Here is a 21,038-nt window from a genome sequence, read left to right as displayed (position 1 = left end):
ATACCTTGTCTGGCCTGGGAACACCTTGGGGTCCCCCAGGAGGAGCTGGGAAGCGTTGCTGTGGAGAGGGACGTCTGGACTACTTTGCTCAGTCTGCCTCTTTTAAGCTCAGATTTTTTCTCAGACAGGAGCGTTCGGCGCACTTGATGTGTCCAAGGACTGTCGGAAATTTGAATATACAACAATAATTTCTGTTTTTCTTCTGGCTATAATAAATGGTGTAATTATGTCAAGTTAAACACAACAACCCCGAAGGCTTGTTCTTTTAAAAATCAGTGGTAAAATAGATACACAAAAGAATACGTCACTCATGAATTTTTAAGTTATTATGTGTTTATAACAGCATCATGCTGACCACATCTTTACAGCTGTGGTGTCAACATTAAATCATGTGACAATGGTGTTGTTCATTGATAGCCTAACGTTAGGTTTTCACTTACGGTGATTGTATTTAGGGTTCAAAAATGATAAAAGTGGTGTTAATCTGAGGAGACTATCTTCCCTAACAAAACGTGTAAGTATTAGTAACGTTTGTTTGCCACAATAATCTAAAATCCAGTGGGAAATCCTGTAGGGAACCACAGTGGTGCCAACTTCTGTGTCGGCTTACAAAAAACTATACTCAAAACAACCATTTGAATTTGTATGCCCCTCCCCTAAACCAAAATAAAAAACATAAGTCCCTCCCCAGTGCTTAGAAAATCAGCTGACATGCCTCCCCCTCTTTGCACCACCCACTCCCCCCTCATAAATAATGAACAGTCTCTAATGTGAGTTGATAATTGAACAGGAAATTATATTGAATGACAGAAAAAAATAAATCAGGATTAATTTATTGTTATTGCACAATACAGGGTTGAACCTTTCAACCACAAACTACTGCATTACTCACATGTGGTGGTCAGTGTAACAGTACACGTGTAACTTGTCTCCTAGCAAACGTCCCATTCTAGAATGTTCCCACAGTTGTCTTGGAGACTGTGCTCCGAATGTTAATGTCTCTCTGCAGCGCTGCCATGGCAACCACAGAGCTGCATTTGGAGATCTCATGCCTAAAAGTGTGTGCAGAGAAAGGGAGACAGAGAACTGGAGGGCTGTTTCCTGGACTTTGTGTTTGGGGAGAGGTTTGCTGTGTCATGCCCCGTGTATAGTTTTCATAATATTAAAGAGGCGCCAGACCTCCTGCTGCTGCTATTTATACACCTCCTGCATATGCTCACATTCAAGGTTGATAGAGAGTGCATGGACCAGTCTGAATACAGGAAGTTACATCATGAACGGCAGGGAGGTTGCCCTCTTCTGGACTTGGATGGGTACTAGGTGTGTGGATGTGCATGTGTGTGTGAACAGAAGGGCCTGCATGCTCCTCTCACAGCTATTCTCCACCCATGAAGGGCAGACTCACACATGCACTGACACACAGTTTGTGTAATGTGGTTTCGCAGCAAAGACAGAGGAGCCTCCTGCTGTAGAGCAAAGACTGGGGAACTCAGCTCTGTGATTTCAGCAGGATGGACAGCAGAGGAGTCTGGAGAAGATGACACAGACTGACAGCCTCTTCCTCTCTCCACACTGGCTGGTAGGGCCCATAGATTGATTACATTGATGTCATATTGATGCTGTTTTATGCTTCTGTTGTTTGAGCTACATGCGTTTCCTGCTGCACCTTTGTGTTCCCAGGAGCTTCAATAAGGTGTGTTACCTTTATATAAACTCCAATTATGATTCAAGACATTAAAATTGAGTCTATTCAGACTACCCTGCTGTTTTTATTTATATAGCCAAATAACTGTAACTTATAGACATTTTTATACTCTAAAATTTTGCTCAGTGTTCCCTTTCATCTGTGTTCCAGGATTTCCACATATCCAACATCATTCCAGAGTCCATCTGATGTGATTTAGTTTCCAGTCCTTTCCTCAGTAAGGTGACACCTCTGCAGGAACACTTTATAATCTTACGGTCATCAGCTGTTGTCTAAGGCTCTTATCTGCTTGCATTCACACATGCCACACAAACAGACACGCACATGTGACAGTGACAAAGCCTTTTGTAGTTTATAATTAGCAGCTTAATTCAAACTAATCAGGCATTTAAAGGAACACTTCACCCCCTAAATGACCATTTGCAAATCAATTACTCATTTCATGTGACGTTAAATTTGTGAAGAATAGGCCTACTTTGTTTTTTTCTCATGCCGTCATGGTGAACCAAAAATCCCCCAAGAAAGGGAAAATTCTTGTTATATTGAAGTCATAGGGGTCTGAGTTTAACAAACAGAAAAATTATATCAGAATGTGTGTTTACAAACTCTCACACAACTCGTGCATTATAACCCACGTCTCATTTATTAAGCTGTATGCTCTGTACTTGTCAAACACATGCATTTTTACTAAAACATTACTATTTAAAACACTTTTGCATAAGCAGCGCTACTTGTCTGTGGCTGAGACTGTTAATGAGGAAGTGCTTAAAATCACTGGAGCACTGAATGACGCCTTCAGCTTAGTTTCATCCCTGATACCCAGGACTGCCCTGCCATAACCAACCTCAACCCAAGATGTGTTTCAAATATTGTGATTCATAAATAAAGGTAAAGTGGTATTTTTGTACTCAGTGGTGTGGTTGTCATTCTTCAGTCTTGTTTAAAGGTTTAATGTTAACTTACCCGTTGGCCTGCAAGTCCCAATGAAAACAAACTTCACAATGATACACCTGCATTTAGGGAGAAGTTGTGCTAAGTAGCGTTATGTTTGTAACACAGTCTATATTGGAAGTATTTGTTTTATTTGTTTATGTGATGTCATATGTGACTTGGGTGAAAACAATGCTTTTTTATACAGTCTGTGAGAGTAGCACATAGCCTAGCTTCATAGTCTACCTTGTTAGCCTTAGCTAGCTTCAAGCTAGGTGGGTATGCTTCAGCAACCAGGCTTCATAGAGTGCCCCAGAAGTGAGTCTGAAAACCTGGAAATGAGTTAGCACTTTAGCACTCCTGGTTCCCTCATCTTAAAGTCAATACTTTCTTGATTCTGTTTTTGGTTTGATGACTGAAAAAAGGTCTGTGGTTAACACAAGCTTAAGAGACTTTGACGTTTTGGTCTACAATATAACATACATTGGTGTCTGGAGCACTCTGTCCTGCCTGCCTCAGCTTCACCCACGCTCCACTCTTTGCCTATTTTGTGATTAGGTGGAGGTTAGGTATGGTCAGGCACGGCCAAGATGACAATGGCCAGAAGTCTCCCCCTGAGCTTCAAAAAGGCTCTTTGGAAACCTAAGGGTGACATAACAGAGACTGCATCCATGATTTGTACAGTCTATGAACGGAAGGGATATTAATTGATATACAAATGGTCATTTGGGGGATGAAGTTTTCCTTTAAGGTTTAACAAGTTAATTAACGTCATGCTGAAAAACATTTTTATTGCAAATCATTTGGCAAAACTTATCTTATTTTACCAATCTTAAAGTTTTTTTCTTAATACTCTTTTCTCACTGGAGCTGTATAACTGTGCTTCTTTTCTCACTCAGGCCACTTGCACAGTTTTATTGCTGTTGGGTGCACAAAGGCATCATGGGAAACATAGTCCAGTGCTGCTACACACTGTCAAACTTCTTCAAGTGTAAGGATACGCCGATCCAGGGTGAGGCGGAAAGATCCCCTCTGCTCTCCAGCGAGGAGAGCGAATGTGAATCGCTGAGCCTGCCGGACGACTTGGAGGATGATCTGTTAACCGTCTCCACCGGGGTGGCAAACCCAGCCCTCGAACCAGAGCACTTCCTGTTTCCTGACATCATCCTAAGCAGCAACTTGGGTGGGGACGTGACTCTGGTGGAGCCGATGGTGTGTCTGCTGGTGTCTGAGGAGGAGGAGGTGGTGAGGGTGGATGAGCCGGGAGATGATGGACAAGAGAGGAGCAGCAGGTGGAGAAACAGGGGGTTTTCTGAAGTTGAGACACAGACCGAAGTAGTGGAGACACAGATCGGAAAGGGGGTGCAGACTCAGACAGAGTCACAGGCAGAGGTTCAGGCTCGAAATCAAATGTGTAGTAATGAGACGGTGGAGAGAGAAGTAAACGCTCTAACAAACACTGACACTGCAAACGAGATGCTTGTGGAAGAACATGAAATACTGAGACAGTTGGATGTGTTCTTGGAGGCACAAACATCACAAGAGAGGCACTCAGATGCTTCAGAGAAACAACAGAGATGGATAGACTCTGGAAGCTGGGCTGACATGGACGTTTTTGTTGAGGTGCGAGGGAAGGAGGAGAGACAGGCAGAGAAAAACAAATGGGCCTTCGGAGACATAGGCAAGGAAGCTGAACAGGAAGAACTGAAACAGCATCACATCCATGAGGAACTGACCCCCACTTCAACAAAGCATACATTTCAAACAGGAAAAAAAGAAAAGTCAAACACAGATGAAGAGAATGTATTTAGGTTACAACAAGATATAGTTGCTGCTCAGGTAAATACAGACTTTTCCTGGACAGAGCTGACACAAGAGAGTGTTAAAGACAAAGAACAAATCATTGAATCAGAGTGCACCTCAGTGATGCCGGCTGAAAACAACAACAATGTGGATGAGTCACAGAAGGACGTTCAGTTGACAAAATACAGCAACAACAACACTGAAGTTGTGGAGAACTTTAACCCTGCTGAGTGTCGTGCAGACCTGGCACAACAGAGTAATCAGGATAATGAACAGATGGGACAGAGTGTACATGAAAAGGAAACAAAAACAACAAATCTCTCTGAGGACCATGCAGATCAGACTGCAGAGAACTCCATTTTAAATGCAGATCATATTCAATGTCAGGACCCAGCAAAGAGGGAGGAGGTTGACAACAAGCCAGCTCCACCACAGGTGGAGGAGGAAGAGAAGCTAGCAACCTTGTTTTTAGTTGATGGGCTGTTTCTGGCAGCCCCACTTGACAAAGGTGTGTGATTTTATTTGATTGTGTTTATCTTTGCTTGTCTTTTCTCTGTTTATGTACTGTGATATTGTTTGGTGGATAATTACATTATGAAGGATAATTTTACCTAGAATTAAAATTTAAAGAGAAAATGGCAAAACTCTTATAAGCTATTACAATATTTTATTTCAGATATTCAGAACATATTTTTGATGGAAAATGAAATTGGACTTGCAAATGACAAATTAGTGTTGTGAAAAAGAAAGGTGAGAAGCCAAATATTAAATAGCCTACCAGAGGGAAAAGGGCCAATTCCAAAAGGAGGGTGAAAAATGGAAAAATTAAAGGAAACTGTACCAGTTTTTCCTTTTTGTATACATGTTTTCATTTCCTATTCAATTACATGTTTCATTTCAAGCACCTAGGCTACATTTAAGCTCCCAATTTGAGCATTTAAATTTCAGCATTTTTTGTTTTCCATTTGAAGGGTAACTTTGGAATTTTTCCACCTGGACCCTATTTTCCAATTCTTTTGTGTCTAAATGACTAAAAGAAACAAAAATCTTTGAAGTTGGTCCATTATTGAGCAGGACATTCTACAATGTCACCACTCTGGGCATGTGCGCACTATCAATTTACATTGAATAAAAGTGCTTGCTTTTGTCACTGAAAGGCCCAGATTATTATTCTAAGTGTCTGACAACATTATGGAAATGATCCCTACAGAGATAGACCTTTTTATTAAACAGTAAGATCCTTTTTTGTTTCCCCAGAAATAGCTCTGAAAGCGCTGTTGCCAAACCCACCAGACTCCATTTAAATAAACAGTCATTTTAACATGTATAGAGCCAGCACATTGTCACATCTAACTGGGTGAATTAAGGATTTATTTCAACCAAACCTGAATAAGTGATCGATAAAACAGTGGAAAGATGAGCCAAGAGGTTTTTTGTTAGTTTTATTTTGTTTCTGTCAACTCTGAATCAAGTATGTTTTACAATGATAAAATTGTTGTTTTTTTAAATGGAGTCTGGTGGGGCTCTGGTGATAGCTTGGCTGTTTCTGGTTAAACAAAAAGGCTCTTTCTCTTATTTCCATCATGTTGTCAACACACTTTTAATAAGAATCTGAGCCTGTCAGTGGCAAAACCAAACACGTTTAGTGGATGTAAATTGGTGGTACGCAACTGCACATTAACGTTAATGTAACGTGCTGCCCTATCGCTCAAAAATGGACCAGTTTCAAAGACTGTTGTCCCCCTCAGCCAGGTAGACACAAAAACATGGGAAAATATGGTTCAGATTGAAAAAGACAGAAGTTAACTTTTGATTAACAGCAACCCCGTTTTCTTTATCAAATTGTCATTTTGTAATATGCATTTATTATTTTCCCTTTTCTTCTTAACATTTTATTATAACCCGATTATACTACATTAAAATATAATAATAATAGTTTATTTTCCAATATCCCTTATAATTTCAATTCTGGGAAACATTATCCTCCAAACAAGCAGCCAGTTTTCATCCCCACACCTTTATTTTTTCTTCTCTGTTGTCAACAGCGCCTCCAAGTCAAACTGAAGAAAGCCCTGGGGATGATCAGCCATCTGATGCTGATAAAAGGAAACAACTCAGCATCCATGACATCGTTGATCTCCAAGAGACAAACCTAACTGTCAGAATTCAGCCTCCTGGAACAGAAAGTTTTGAGCTTCAGGTTCTGCTGTGCTACTGTCATTATTTTCTTGTAACACACTGTAACACACTGTATCTTCACATCTTTCTAAATCACTCCAATCCTCCTCTCTCAGGTTTCAGGCCAGATGGTGGTGGCGGAGCTACACCAGGTGCTGATGGAGCACGAGATAACCTGCCACCGCACATGCTTCTCCCTCCAGGTGGGGGGCACCACGCTTGACAACCTCACAGATTTACACTCCATCCAGGGCATCCAGGATGGAGCACTGATCAAGGTGGTGGAGGGTAACTGCCTCTTTCTTTTCTTTCTCCTTTATAGAAAATCTTCTTGTGATAATTAAGTCTGTAGTTCACTTCAAAGGGTGACATTGTTGGCCTCTGACTTCATTCTGACCTCACATCTGGAACCTGATAGGAAGGCCCTTTTTAGTCTGAAATATGTAGACCTCTCATCTAAACTGTTACCAGGTGTCAGACCACTGGTGGACTGGTTGCAGAAGTGCCCTCTTGAATGCCCTAGTAGCTAAAACTACATGAAGTGCCCTCTAGGTTGGCCTAAAATCTGATGCAGTGCCATATAGACCAAATCACTGTGACAACAGTCACAACAACTGTCTTAAACTAAAAACACGTTTTCCAAACAAATACAACATGCTAACGTTATTAGCGCCAGCCTGTGGCATTTTACATTGTATAAATTAGCCTAGCAGCTAGCGATCTTTTCCTCTTCTCATATAAAACCAGGGACAACAGTAACATATAACAAAGGTAACAGTACGTAATTTGGGTCCATTACAACTCACAAGGTTCACAGACAAAACAACTGTCACACTAAAAACGTTTTCCAAACAAATACAGCACGCTAACGTTATTATCACAAGCCTATGGCATTTTACATTGTATAAATTAGCCTAGCAACGAGCAAACAACAAGACTTAAAATGCTGTTTTTGTGGAGGCTTTATTGTCGTCATAATTTATTGTTTCTTATCTGTGAAATTGAAGTAAAGCAAGGTGAAGTGGTGAAAATATGATATAGGCCTAGTTTAGCCTACACTTAAACTGATTTTGATTTTTTTTAGGTGGCTAAAAACATACCAATTCAGGCAGCATTTGCTCAGCACTGTTTCAATTTTTGTACGTGATGTGGGGATTTTCTACCCTGAAGTTACTGTAAACATTGTGATTTGGTCTATAGGCTGCCCTACATGCTAGAAAACTTTATGCATATTGGTGCCACACTGCATACAGTTGGGGCCTTCTCTATTGTTTTTTGGCCCTGAGCCTCAGACAGCCTGAGTCCACCACTGTGTCAGACAGATGCTCTCTCTTTATGTCTCAGAACTGCCCAGGCTCAGATCAGCAGGCTGTGGTGAAACTAACATCATCCAGAAAGGTTTACAACATCATTTGTGACTCCGCACAGCCAAACCACAGTTTAACTTTGCTATAATAAACATCACCACCAACTAAGAATCATGTCTTTTGAATGCATCACTCACTTTAAACCTCACTTAAAATGTTTCAGTCACTTGCAGCTGCATTTTGTGAAAAAAAAAATGCAATACTTAGACACTATGTATTGTTAATTTTCCATGGTTAAATGATATTGAATAATATACTGAAAGACACAAATTAGAAATATGTGAAATGAAGGAATGATACTCACTATATTGAATTGCATGGCATGAGAGTATCACTGATTTTGAGAACTCATTTGGTGTCATATGATCTTATAATTACATGATAAGTTCTTCTTCACTTGAGTCACTTTATGCTGCAGTGTTTCGTCTTACATTGTCTATATATGTATTGATTTGTTCGTCGTCTTTCATGAAATGCAACAAGAAAAGTCCTTCCATTCATCTTGTGTGAGATTGGATGAAACACATTATAAGCAGGTGTTCTGATGTTGTTGCAGATGCTTACACAGTGCGTGATGCTCGTCTTCATCTCAGACATGTTCGTGATCTACTGAGGAGTCTTGACCCTGCAGATGCATTCAATGGAGTCAATTGCAGCTCACTCTCTTACCTCACCTTTTTTACCAGAGGAGACAAAGGTAATATTGCTCTCTCATTACCTCCTTACATCAGGGTTTTGTCTGAGAGTTCAGACAGCCCTTTCACCTCCATATTCATCCCTGCAGACTGTGACAGCGTGGGGAACAGGCGAGCTTCTGAAAAGGAGTCTGTTGACTGCAGCCCTCCAGAATACATCCTCCCTGGATGTAAGGAACGACCACTTACTCCCCTACAGCCACTCAGAGATGACTGGAAGGTGAGAGATCAGATATTGTGTTTGCAACTATGACTCGTTAAGATTCAATAAAGTATTCAGTTACAGTGAAGCGACAGTGGGACTTAATGAAAGTGTCATTGCAGCCATTACAGTGCCTGCGGGTTCTAACAATGAGCAGCTGGAACCCTCCTCCAGGAAACAGGAAGATGCACGGGGACTTAATGTACCTCAATGTCCTGACTGTGGAGGACAGAGAGCTCAACATTACATCCTCTACACGTGGTTTCTACCTCAACCAGTGAGTGTTAAACTGTTCAGCCATTTGTACGTTTGCTAAGCTATGAAAAGTGAAGAGTTTTTAGCCATACTAGCAGCGTTGCTCCAGTGTTGGTCGGTCAGTCTACTACTTTTGTCAGACTGAAATATCTAAACAAGTGGTTCCCAAATGGTGTGCCTCAATGCCGATCCAGGTGTGCTGTGGGATTTTGTGATAACCACACATTAGCCTGTTATTCCAATATTCAACTGGGCCTATATACAAAAAGTTATGAGTGAATTTTTAATTGACTGTATCAGCATGTTGTGCGCACCCATTTTCTAATAAAGAGGCAAATTCTAGCTAAATTAAATTCAATTTAAGCCGTAATGAGAGTGATAACACACATTACAAAAGCTATTGTGCACAATTATAAATTCAGGTGTGCCTTGTAACTTGTAACTTGGCCACAAAAAGTATGAAAACCTTCTACCATTTAGCTGAGTACAGCCTCACAGAGCTGCTAGCGTGGCTGTGGACTCAAAGTCCCACAACTAAGAAAGTATTTAAGAGCAACATCGACCCCAGACAGCAGTAAACCAACCAAGGACAGTAAAGACTTACCTGGATTTAACATCTTCTCTGACTGTTTCAGGTCAACTGCCTTCAACTTCAATCCTAAACCTGCAGCTCCCAAAATCCTCTGCCACTCTCTTGTTGAGCTGCTGAGTCAAGTCAGCCCTGCTTTCAGGAAAAACTTCAGTGCCCTGCAGAAGAAGAGGTGAGCAAACTGTCTGTAGTCAAGCTGGAAACTTCATGCAATACAAGAACAAGTGACACAATGTGACACTGCTCATATCAATGGCAGTCATTTACATTTCCAGAGTTTACATGAGGCTCTGTTAGACAGTAACGTGAAACACTTTCATTAAAGTAAAACAGAAATCCTCACATCTGTTCTAACCTCACTAACAGAAAAATGTTTTCTGTCACTTTCTGTGAACCAGAGTTCAGCAGCACCCTTATGAGCGAATCGCTGCACCTTTCCAGGTGTTCACCTGGATCGCTCGTCAGGGAGATCACACCCTTGACTGTGTCAGAGCGGAGGAGACACACACCAGTCGCATGGGCCAGGACGAGCACACAGCTGGGCAGGTTGCAGACATAAAATGGGGGAAACAGGCTACATTTGGAAATGCTGAGAAATAGAACAATGCTGTAAAGTGCAGAACTTATGGCAGATGCATGTACACACATAAACACAAAAACAAAGGTTTCATAGTGCATCTGAGGATGATGATGTTGTGTGTTATAACCACAGAGTCGGGATTGGAATGAGGAGCTGCAGGGATGCAGGGAACTCCCCAGGACCTCCCTTCAGGAGCGGTTGCACAGAGAGAGGAGCATATTCAAGGTGACACCAAAGATTTTTTTAACATCTTCTTTCAAAGTCTTGCTCTGATTAATGGACAGAGAAACACACTTGTGAATGTGAGATCTTCCCTGAAACAGCAGTACAGGTGTATAAGAGCTCTTGTCCTTCTATATTTCCTCTGTGCTGTTCATCTTTTTAATAAAATAACTGTTAGATTATTTCCTCCTGCTCTGGGATTAGATTTTGTTGTGTTTATAATAAAATCAAGGAAGACAAACTGTCTTAACCAAGATTTTAATCCCTGCATCCAGACCAACAGTGACTTTGTTGCCGCTGCAACACGAGGTGCTGTAGCTGTTGTCGACGGTAACGTCATGCCATTAAACCCAGGGGAGGCACCTCACATGCAGATGTTCATCTGGAACAACCTGTTCTTCAGCCTGGGGTTTGACATATCTGAGCACTACCTCCCACTAGGGGGCAACACTGCTGCTCACGCTGCTGCCATCTGTGACCTGAGGGGAGCGCAGGTAGATCCACACAACACCACCTGCAGGAGTAGTGAGTGTGTCATGTGTTCTGTATATTTAACCTAGAAAGGACAGTATTCATTTCAGTACTTCTGCAAAGGCACAGCTGTGTCGATTTTAAAAGGAAAGAAATATTAAACAGTCATACACCAAAAAAAAGTTTCACCTGCAGTTGCACGGACTACTTTCTTCCTATATATTTCCACTTTAAAATAAATTAATCCATCCCCTCATGCTCTTAACATTAAAACAAAATTACTGTTGCTTTGCTACAGGCATACGCATCTGTGGACATAGAGGGGCTTCACACACTTGGAACAGCTGTCGTAGATTATCGTGGCATCCGTGTTATCGCTCAGACAATCGTCCCAGGGATACTGGAGAAAAATCAGGACCAGAGTGTCGTCTACGGCTCTAATGACTATGGAAAAACTGTGTTTACACACCCCAGGTAACACACACGAACACACAAAAAAAACAATAAAATCATATTTTTGAAATTAAAACATGATTAAAGGAGCAGTTTGTAGGATTTAGTGGCATCTAGCGGTGAGGATTGCAGCTTGCAACAAAGTGGTAACCTCTTGAGCTGAAAAATGAAGCTTTCACTTAAGTGCCAAAAACTGCAGTTCTTTGAATGGCCACTTGAGGCTGGCTCCAGACGGATTTAATCCTCAGAGACACCTATGTTAAAAATTCCCAACTTTACAGCTGACATAAGCCTGGTACAAAAAAGGTAATTTCTCCGTTCATGACAACTGTACAAGGGGTTACATTTTTATATAACTTACCTGTTTACTTTTTATTAAGTCTTAATGTTATGAATTATTAAGGGCTGGCTGCGACAGTGAGTGACAGGCTGTCTGCTGATAGTCCTCGGATTCTCAGTCAGATCCACCCCTCCTCCACAACGCCAGCCTGTTATCCAAATATGGTCACCCAAGATGGAAACAGATGAAATACTGAACTTGAAGCTTCAAAACTGGAGTCCAGAAACAAATGGGTGATGTCACATTGGCTACGGCTATTATTTTTACAGTCCATGATTGCAACCAGTTGAAACTTCTCCCGTGTGCCAAACGTGTATTCCCGGCCGGAGTTCCTTCGGTGTTCATTGCCCAGGAGGTTTTTACTGGTAGCCAAATTATCCACAAATTATTTTCCTCCGCAAAACAAAACTGACCAGGTGATCAAAATCGGTAAAAACACTGCATAGAGCAGTTACATGTCCTGAAGATGTCTCTTTGATCTGAACCAGTGAAAACACTAAATAAAGCAGTTTCACGTTAAAAATGAGTGACTTTCCAGCACTGTTTTGCTCGTTGCAGAGGGGCTGCTAACTATGCTGGCCTACACGAAAACATGATAACGAGAATGGCGGTACAGTCTGTGTTTGGTTTGTCTGTTCTGGGCTACTGTAGAAACATGGTGTACTCCATGGATGAGAACTTGCTCCTATGTAGATATAAAAAGCTTGTTCTGAGGTAATGAAAACACAATGATTCTTATTTTCAGGGGATTATACATGAAAGAAAACAGACTTATTATATTATATTTTGTCAATTTATCCCCCTAAATCCTACACACTGGACCTTTAACTATGAGTTAAAACATGCAACCTTTCATTTTCTCAATATTATTTCAGGTTTCTTGAGCTTCTGGATAAAACCAGTAAACCACTAAGAATCCAGCGCCACTGGGTGCTCGACCACAGTGACAGCCCAGTGGAGCTTTGCTCTGGCATTGAGACCAAAGGCATCCTGGGTAATGACGGAAGAGCCTACATCTTAGACCTTCTCCGGACCTTCCCCCCCGACCTTAACTTCCAGCACTCAGAGACAGAGGAGAGGATGGAGGTGCCGAAAGAGTGTCAGAGGTTTGGTTACCCACGGCGACATCCTCATGGGCTGGCCAGCCTGAGACCAGAGCTGATAGAGGCCTTCGTCCAGCACAGGTGAGGAAGAGGAGATGTGGAACCATTTGCTGAATGTTTGAACACGAATGCAGCCACCATGTATCTATTCAAGTAACAGGATAAACTGAGCCCTTATCTTGTGTTTTCTGTTGCAGGAATGAACTCAGTATCAAGATGGTGTCCCAGAGGCTCATCCAACCAGAAGAACAAGATAAAGCCACGGAGCAAAGCGAAGAGACGAGAACTGGAGATACAGCTACAGCCGGTGCTGACATGGGTGAATAAGACCAGCTAAATGAAGTGAAATGATAAAACATATTAATAAACCAGGGGAAATCGTGTTACTGAAAAGAGAATTAGGCTGAGAAACAGACTGAGCAGGTACAATTATAGTGTATGTAATATCACAAGTTTATATTTGACTTGGAAGCAAAAGGTGGGGAAACAAACTACTAACACGGTCCATTTAGTAGTGGTTCTGGAGCTTTCAGTCACATTGCATGATCTTTATCAGCAGATAGAATTTGCTCATCTTGGAATATAAATATTCAAATATTACATTTTTGTAAGCACTTTAAGGATGTGTTATTCCCGCTGGCCTAAAAGCAGAGAAGTTGATTTGAAGAACTACACCACAACATAAAGACAAACTCCACCTGCTGATTTCAAATTAATATTCAAGATTATAGAACATTTTTTTTTACTATACTAGATATTATTTTCTTATCAGTATGTGACTTTTTGTTAAAGAATGATGACTTATTCCAAATTGTATTCAGTTCAAGTTTCTTATACTTGATTGTCAAAATTAAGAGAGACTTTTAAAGCTTTTTGCCTCCCTTGTATATTCTGTTATTACCGATATTGTTTTGTTGCTGGTAATGTTTGCTTTTTATGTGCTAGTAAAGAATTCAGTCAGTCAAATAATAAACTTACATCAAACCTAACAGACCCTGAAAATGTGCAAATGTTCATCGTTAACTAACAACTGAGGAGAAGTAAAATGGTGAGGATTGTTTGATTAATAATGCATTCATATTTTACTTTTGCAGAACTTCAAAGAAGAAGTGTGACTATGAAAGCTTGTGAGGCTGTTGGATCAGTGAGTGACTCCTGCTTTGACATCCGCTTTAATCCTGATGTTTGCTCTCCAGGTACTGAACACACTTGTGCGCGCACACACGGCCATGTATGTATGTATAAAGGTTTTATTTTTTAATCAGATTTGACTGTGGGTCTGTCTTTGCTGCAGGTGTTCGTTTCCTCTCTGAGTGTGTCGAGGAGGTACAGAGGCAGAGACAGTTGTTGTGGGATGCGGCTGCTTTTCTACTGTCCAATCAGATTCCAGCAGTGGTGAGTCTTTGTGTGGAGCAGTAATGGTCACATCTGGCATGTGCAATAAGTTTAAGATGATAGCTACAGTTCTGCTCCTGTGTGTGTGTATGTGTGTGTGTGGCAGCTGAGGGACTGTCTTGACCAAATAGTAGTGCCGATGGATGGAGCAACCCTGACCTCAGTGCTACACCAGCGGGGTGTGAACGTACGATATCTGGGCACCTTACTGAGGGAGCTGGACAGGGTCGAGGAGAGAGATAGACTCAGCCACATACAGGTACCTGCTTTTATTAATCATATGACTTGTATGTGAAGTCATCGTAGCTGCATACCTCTTGCTCTTGAGTTTACTTTTACATTATTAAGGTTTCACATCACTTGAATGACAATCTTTTTCTGGTGTAGGACTGAGGAAGATATTTATAAATGTAGCCTGACGTTGGCAGCAGTTCTTTAGTTCAAGGCAGAAGATGAGGATATACTGTAGATGTTATAACAGTCAGTTGCACAATTGTTTTCCTGTTCTTCTACCCTTGAGGTACACTATTCGAATGTTTGGTAGACGAGGAAATTAAGCTATAAAAGAATACCAGCAAACCACTAAAAATAAACCCTGTAGGCCACATCATTATTAATATTTCCAGTGAACTGAACAGTAAATAAAAAGAACAAGAAATGCAGACTGTGGGCTGCTGTAGTCGGGTTCATAATGTCCTGATTGCAACCTTTGTTCTTTATCTTTAGGGAGTTGATGAACTGTATATTTTTTGGAAAGTTTAGAGTGTGAAGAACACCAAAACCAACCTTTTTTTTTATTCAGATTCTCTGTAGTGTGCATCTTGGACTTTCAGAAAAGCACAACCTGTAACTTTTGTTGAGCTGGATCTCACAATGATAAGTCAACTTGGCCTCTGAGTTAGTGGCTAATTGTATACTTTTAAAGGATGTTAACTGTCTGTGAGGATGAATCACATGACACATCAAATGTTCCCTACACAGAGAATTTCCATCAGTGAAGTCATCATTAGGAGTGCAAAACACATCTTCAGGACCTACCTACAGGTAAAGAGCTCAATAACAAGTCAAATATTACGATAACATTTAGTAGTCCAGCCTACATTTTCTTATATCAACATTTTATTTTCTCCCAGGATGTGGAACCTGCAGCTTTCTCTGCTGCCGTCAGTCACTTCCTAAACTGCCTCCTGAGCTCCTCCTCCTGTTTCCCCGACTCCTGCTCAGATGAGCTGCTCTCTCGCCGCAGGAGCCGACGGCGGCGGAGCCACGGGAGTCGAGTCGCCTCATTGACAGACAGTGTGTGGGCTAGACTGACCCCCAGTGAGCTGTGGGGCCGGATCAGGACTGAGGCTGGAGATTATTACCACTACACAATAGATAGGTGTGTGTGAATGTGTTTGTGCATGTGTGTGTGTTTGGTTGGATATGTGCTACAAGATTTTACACTGTTATCCTCTCTGTGTTCAGTGAAAGTATAGATGAAGTGATAGAAAAGTACAGCCTTCAGAGGATCTCCCTCCTGAGAGAGATTGCCATCAAGACGGGCATCCAGGTCAGACATCTGTCTCTCTTCTCTCCATAATATGTTTACCTATGAATTTACTGCAAGAGTTTTGGTTGCTGAAGTCCAAGAAGCAGCTATAAAACACAACTTCCTTTTCTAGGTGCAGCTGAGGGAGTATGTGTTTGAGTCCAGACACAGGCCGGTGTTTGGTGAGGAAGATGTTGTCAACATGTTCCCTGTGGTCAAACATCTCAAACCTACAGCAACTGATGCCGCACAGCTTGTGCGACTCGCAGAGGTGGCAGTGCAGCAGGGTGAGATACAAACACATACAGAGTATATGATTAGTTTTCATCTAACATGGCAGAGTTGCCTGGGTGTTTTTATACTGACTCACCATTAACTGGAGGGCCCATATGGAAAAGTATGTGCCCTGCTGATGTGCTATGGGGCACAACATTATATCCTTAAGAGTAACACAGGTACCACAAGGATGTACAACAAAACGTGTTTCCCTATAGTAGGTGTCATTTGCATTGGGGTTGCTGGGGACATGACTCCATCACTTTTTGAAAGCATAATTTGTTAAAAATTTGTCCTGAAAAACACCTGGCACTAAGGAGTATTAACTAACAAATGAGAACACTGTGAATGACCCAAAATTGGCCATGCTCAGATCAGTAATTTTAACTACAGAATTCTTGACCATTCTTGTCCATTCTCTCTCTGTAAACAAGCCAACACAATTGAGCTATCAAAGTCTAGGAGTTCATTCATTCATTCATCTTCTAACCGCTTCATCCTCTTGAGGGTCGCGGGGGGGCTGGAGGCAGGGTACACTCTGGACAGGTCGCCAGACTATCCAGGGTGGGGAGGGTAAATCATGTCTGTATAACTCAGCAGAGATAACATTAAATGAGAAAAGTTGATCTACAGGAGAATAAATATGTGAAAGCATATAAATACCTCTGTATAAATAAGGATTTTTCCACCATTAATCACTGCATAAAAACTAAAGAATGCAAGACACGAGGTGTTTGATGCTGAGAATTTTGTAGGAGAGGACCCACACACTCCCCACTACGTTTGTGCTCCCCCCAATATTGAAACGAAACCTACACCCTTGCCTACAAGCATCAATACACAGCATTAAACATTATGCAGCATAATGTCACCTGATACATAAAAATGTCATAGAGCTAAAAATGTCTCACATAATGATATTTCTGGTGCCTTCAAATAAAACTCAGAAGTTCATATTTTTTGATGTAAAACACGGTTGCTAAGCAACTGACAACATAAATAGGCATTGTATTGTCCCCATTTGGAACAATTGTAAATAATTTGGTGTTTTTTGCATTTTAAATTCATGTTTAGGAAGGAGAAAAGAAAACATAACTTCCTCATCTGAATTCAGTGTTCGTCATCTCAGGAGCACATGTTTATAACCTTTGTACATTCAAGGCCCATCTGTGGATTTTATGTTTGCTTTTAGGTCTTCTCAAAGAGGGTTACGAACTCATTAGCCAGGCCCTGACTCTGTTCAGCAGCGTGTGCGGGGTTCTGCATGAGGACGTGTGCATGTGCCTGCGTCTGCTGGGACGCATCTGCTACATCCTGGGAGAATATACAGATGTAAATATTCATTACAGTTCAATTTCTACCATGACCTTTTACTTAGCCTGGCTCCAGACTTATGAATCATCATCCAGAACAATTTGTGAGCTTTCATTGAGTATTGTTTCCATCATTTCTCCACATCTCACAGGCCCTCAGCCACCAGGAAAAGGCTGTTATGAGTAGTGAGAGAATACAAGGTATAGACCATCCACAGACCATACAAGACTATGTGAGTTCCTTGATCTTCTCATTTATCCACAGACAGATTGTTAGACACGTTAATCCTATTCATGTTATATTATAGCTCACATTGAAGTATTCTCCCATCTGTGATTTAGACTTACCTGGCCTTGTACTGCTTTGCTGGAGGCCGGCATTCGACCTCCCTTCAGCTGCTGTATCGCGCTCGGTACCTCACCCTGCTGGTGAGTGGAGAGGACCATCCACAAGTCGCACTGCTGGATGTAAGTGTGACCTCACCAGCAAAGTGTTACTTTCTGTCTTTGTGCTTTCTTTTGAACTAAAATCTAAACGTGATCTATCCATTTTAGACATTAAAGGTAGTTTTTACACATTGTTTAGTCAGTTTACTATGGTCATTTGAGGATATAGTTGATTATGAGTCATAATAATCCAAGATAAAGTATTATCAACAGCTAATTAAAAAAAACAAGACGCAAGAAGGAACCAATGGCTTTTTTATCAAAGCAAGTTTTTTTTACTGTACAAATTTAGATTTACACCAAAAACAGAATAAAGATTAACAACATTGTCTTAACTTTTTAACCGCCAAATAGACCTCTCTATACGTTTCCCACAAACTTGCCCTCCCACCCTCCAGGCACATCACCATTGATTATTATTGAAAAGTCAAAAAAAATCAGCCTATTTCAGTTTTTATAGAATGATTGCTGACAAAAGGTAAGAAAAGACACAAAAGAAAAAGACATTTTTAAAAATGGAAGAAAATAAAACCCTTAAGGTTATTAAAGTTTTGGATCAGGACTCCATGTGGGATAGTGCTGCATACTCCTTGGATGGTCCCATTTCCGGAGTCGGGAAGTTGTTCTTTTAAATTTGGTGTGTTCTTGAGCTTTAGTTTGTAATGTGGCAACAACATGGATGCTGCAAAAAAAGATATGCTGTGTTTTATTACTCAGAACATTTAAACAACATGTTGATGACAGTTTGAAGCTTTATACAGTAATACCACAATACAAATTACATGTGAACAAAAAATTGACAAGCAATATGTAAACTGATAAAAAGTTTTATACCATCAGCTGAACATTTACTTTTGTCTGCCATCTTTTTGCATATATGACATCAACGTTTTTGCTGTCTTCCCAAGTTGTTGTTCTGATTTGTGAGGCTGTTCACATGAATTTCTACAGTTGGAACAATTATTTTCTGATTACTTGAAACAAAATGTTCAAGTACACAGTGTAAACATATTTGTGCTCCACATGTGTTAATATCCCTGTTATCCTCCACTACTTTAGAGTATGCTTGGTCTGGTACTTCATGGACTGATGGAGTATGACCTTTCCCTGAAGTTCCTGCAGAATGCCTTAATTTCAACCTCAAAATACCATGGTGCCACATCACTGAAGCATGCACACAGGTAAGAACGTTTATTGTCATGTTCCTCTGTTTTCTTGTACTCCTACACACAAAAAAAAACACGAACTGCAACACATTATGCTCACAGACAATCTGAGAAAATTACATACATTTCCGTGATCATCCTGTCCATATACTGCTCCCGTCTTTCATTTCCTTTATATAAAACTTTACATTACCTCTCTGCCTCTCTGTGTCTGTCTTCTGTGCAGTCATCATCTGATTGCCACTGTGTACGAGAGTAAAGGAGAGTTTCGATCAGCTCTGCAACACGAGAAAGAGGCTTATTCAATATATACGAGCCAGGTGGGCTTAAAATTGCTCGGATACCATGTTTGCTGTTGGTATATTTATGTCATATGCTCATATTTTAACCGAAAGCCTTTATTGTTACACACATGTAGGTTGGGGAGAACCATGGCAGTGTGAAGGAGAGCTCAGAGTACCTGCAGAGCCTCACTCAGCAGGCTGTGATCCTTCAGAAAGCCATCAACCACATCTACAGTAACACACCTAGTGCCTGTATTCCACCTCCAAAGGTTTGTGCAGATGATGCAAGCAAGTTTATACACCTGCCCACATGCATTTCTGGTTGTGTTATACTTAATCGCATCTGTGTTTTTCTGCAGTTTTCCACACCAAGCCTTCCCACCATCCTTCAGCAGCTCAACCTGACGTGTGGAATCATTCTCATCCCCCTCAGGTGAACACAGAAACAGCCCCAGCTATGAAATAAAAGATAATGTGCCAGTTGTAATGTTCATGATGAAGGGTTAATGTAAGTGAATATTTTCTCACACAGACTGTATGTATTATGCCTCTCTCTGTAGTGCAAAAGAAATTGCAGACTTGAGGACTGAACTGAAAGAAAAGGAAATGGTTCAAGTGGAAGAACTGGAAAAAAGACAACAACCCTGAACTATGGACCAAAGAAAGAGTGACAATAAAACATCTGTGAATTCAGTCAGACCCCTGAAAATGACTGCAGACAATGATGGCAAATGAAAGCCTTGCAAATTACTGGTGTTTTCATGTGGGTTAGCCTGCTTTGGACAACTATATCCAAGTAACAGGCAGGTGCAGCCATCTCCTTTTGGAAGAGGAGTTTGTTCGGCTGTTGTCTGTGGAGGACTGGACACTGAAGAGAGCCTTATCTAACGATAAAGCTTTTGTCTAAATATATGGGATCCATTAACTAACTCTGTGAGCTATAATTTAGGCATATAAGCCCATGTATAACTCCCCTCCTTTCTGTCAGATAAATGTAGAAACCCTACACACTAAATACAATTGTACTGCTGGATGAATGGACAAGCTCGGTGTGTTTAGGCCTCCTATTGTGAAAGTGAAAATGCAGCAACACTGTAAAAAAATGTTTTATTTTAAATGTTGTGCTGTCATCTTGCAGTCCCTTGTGTGTCCACTGGGTTTCACACTTGTGCCATGAAGACTTCTCAAATCATGATATTCCTGAATATTGAAATAATAATAGTAGTAGATGTGATTAGCTGCCATTTAACTCATGTTGTTGTCAGTAATATTTAGGTAACTAATAAACATCTGAGCATCTTATGTCTTCATTCCACAACAAGAAGTCACATGAGTGGTTTCTAAATGGCTCCCTAAGATGGAAATAACAGCATTACACTTTAAACTGATATTATTATCAAATGAAATTTTGTTGGTTGGTCTGCAGGGATCAAGTTCCTAAATGACTGTGAGATTAGTGAAATTGTTTTGAGATATTACCCCAAATAATTGTGATTTTAATATGTGTTTTACAACTGCCAATCAAAAAAAATTACCCATACAGTAAGTTTATTACAGGTTTTGCTCCCATAGTTTCCTGGAGTTGTTTCATTATTCAGCATTTATGGAGCAGCTGCATGATTTGTCTCTAAGCGACATCTTAACTACAGCCTGTCTTTCTGCTGCTCACCTCAATGACACACTTGTTTACGATTAAAATTGTTCAAATTAAAACTTGTCTGTGCAATAAAAAA

At 40.8% G+C, this 21,038-nt stretch overlaps 1 protein-coding gene across 1 annotated transcript; it reads left to right on the top strand.

Moving 5' to 3' along the window:
• The first annotated feature begins 1,329 nt into the window (after positions 1–1,329).
• Positions 1,330–21,036, top strand: LOC125898868 (clustered mitochondria protein homolog). The gene is made up of 30 exons (XM_049592841.1): positions 1,330–1,579; positions 1,856–1,922; positions 3,535–4,946; positions 6,484–6,638; positions 6,733–6,904; positions 8,540–8,680; positions 8,768–8,898; positions 9,003–9,157; positions 9,771–9,896; positions 10,123–10,270; positions 10,437–10,529; positions 10,802–11,020; positions 11,296–11,471; positions 12,666–12,974; positions 13,091–13,212; positions 13,988–14,089; positions 14,188–14,288; positions 14,395–14,547; positions 15,270–15,332; positions 15,422–15,669; positions 15,756–15,840; positions 15,953–16,106; positions 17,288–17,427; positions 17,561–17,641; positions 17,751–17,876; positions 18,915–19,036; positions 19,248–19,341; positions 19,440–19,574; positions 19,665–19,738; positions 19,866–21,036. Exons 3-30 carry the CDS (start codon positions 3,578–3,580, stop codon positions 19,951–19,953), a joined length of 5,082 nt encoding a protein of 1,693 aa, XP_049448798.1. The 5' UTR covers positions 1,330–1,579; positions 1,856–1,922; positions 3,535–3,577; the 3' UTR covers positions 19,954–21,036.
• Positions 21,037–21,038: the final 2 nt, after the last annotated feature.

The sequence above is a fragment of the Epinephelus fuscoguttatus genome, linkage group LG12 (assembly GCF_011397635.1).
Source record: "Epinephelus fuscoguttatus linkage group LG12, E.fuscoguttatus.final_Chr_v1".
Lineage (NCBI taxonomy): Eukaryota > Metazoa > Chordata > Actinopteri > Perciformes > Serranidae > Epinephelus > Epinephelus fuscoguttatus.
The sequence above is the reverse complement of the archived record's forward strand: the minus strand, read 5'-3'. Positions and strand labels throughout refer to the sequence as shown.

Excerpts from the sequence above, each read along its gene's own strand:
- LOC125898868 (XM_049592841.1), top strand. The coding sequence starts at position 3,578 with ATGGGAAACATAGTCCAGTGCTGCTACACACTGTCAAACTTCTTCAAG. Across the intron at positions 11,021-11,295 it reads GTGACCTGAGGGGAGCGCAG|GCATACGCATCTGTGGACAT; the intron begins GTAGATCCACAC and ends GCTTTGCTACAG. Across the intron at positions 11,472-12,665 it reads ACTGTGTTTACACACCCCAG|GTTTCTTGAGCTTCTGGATA; the intron begins GTAACACACACG and ends ATATTATTTCAG.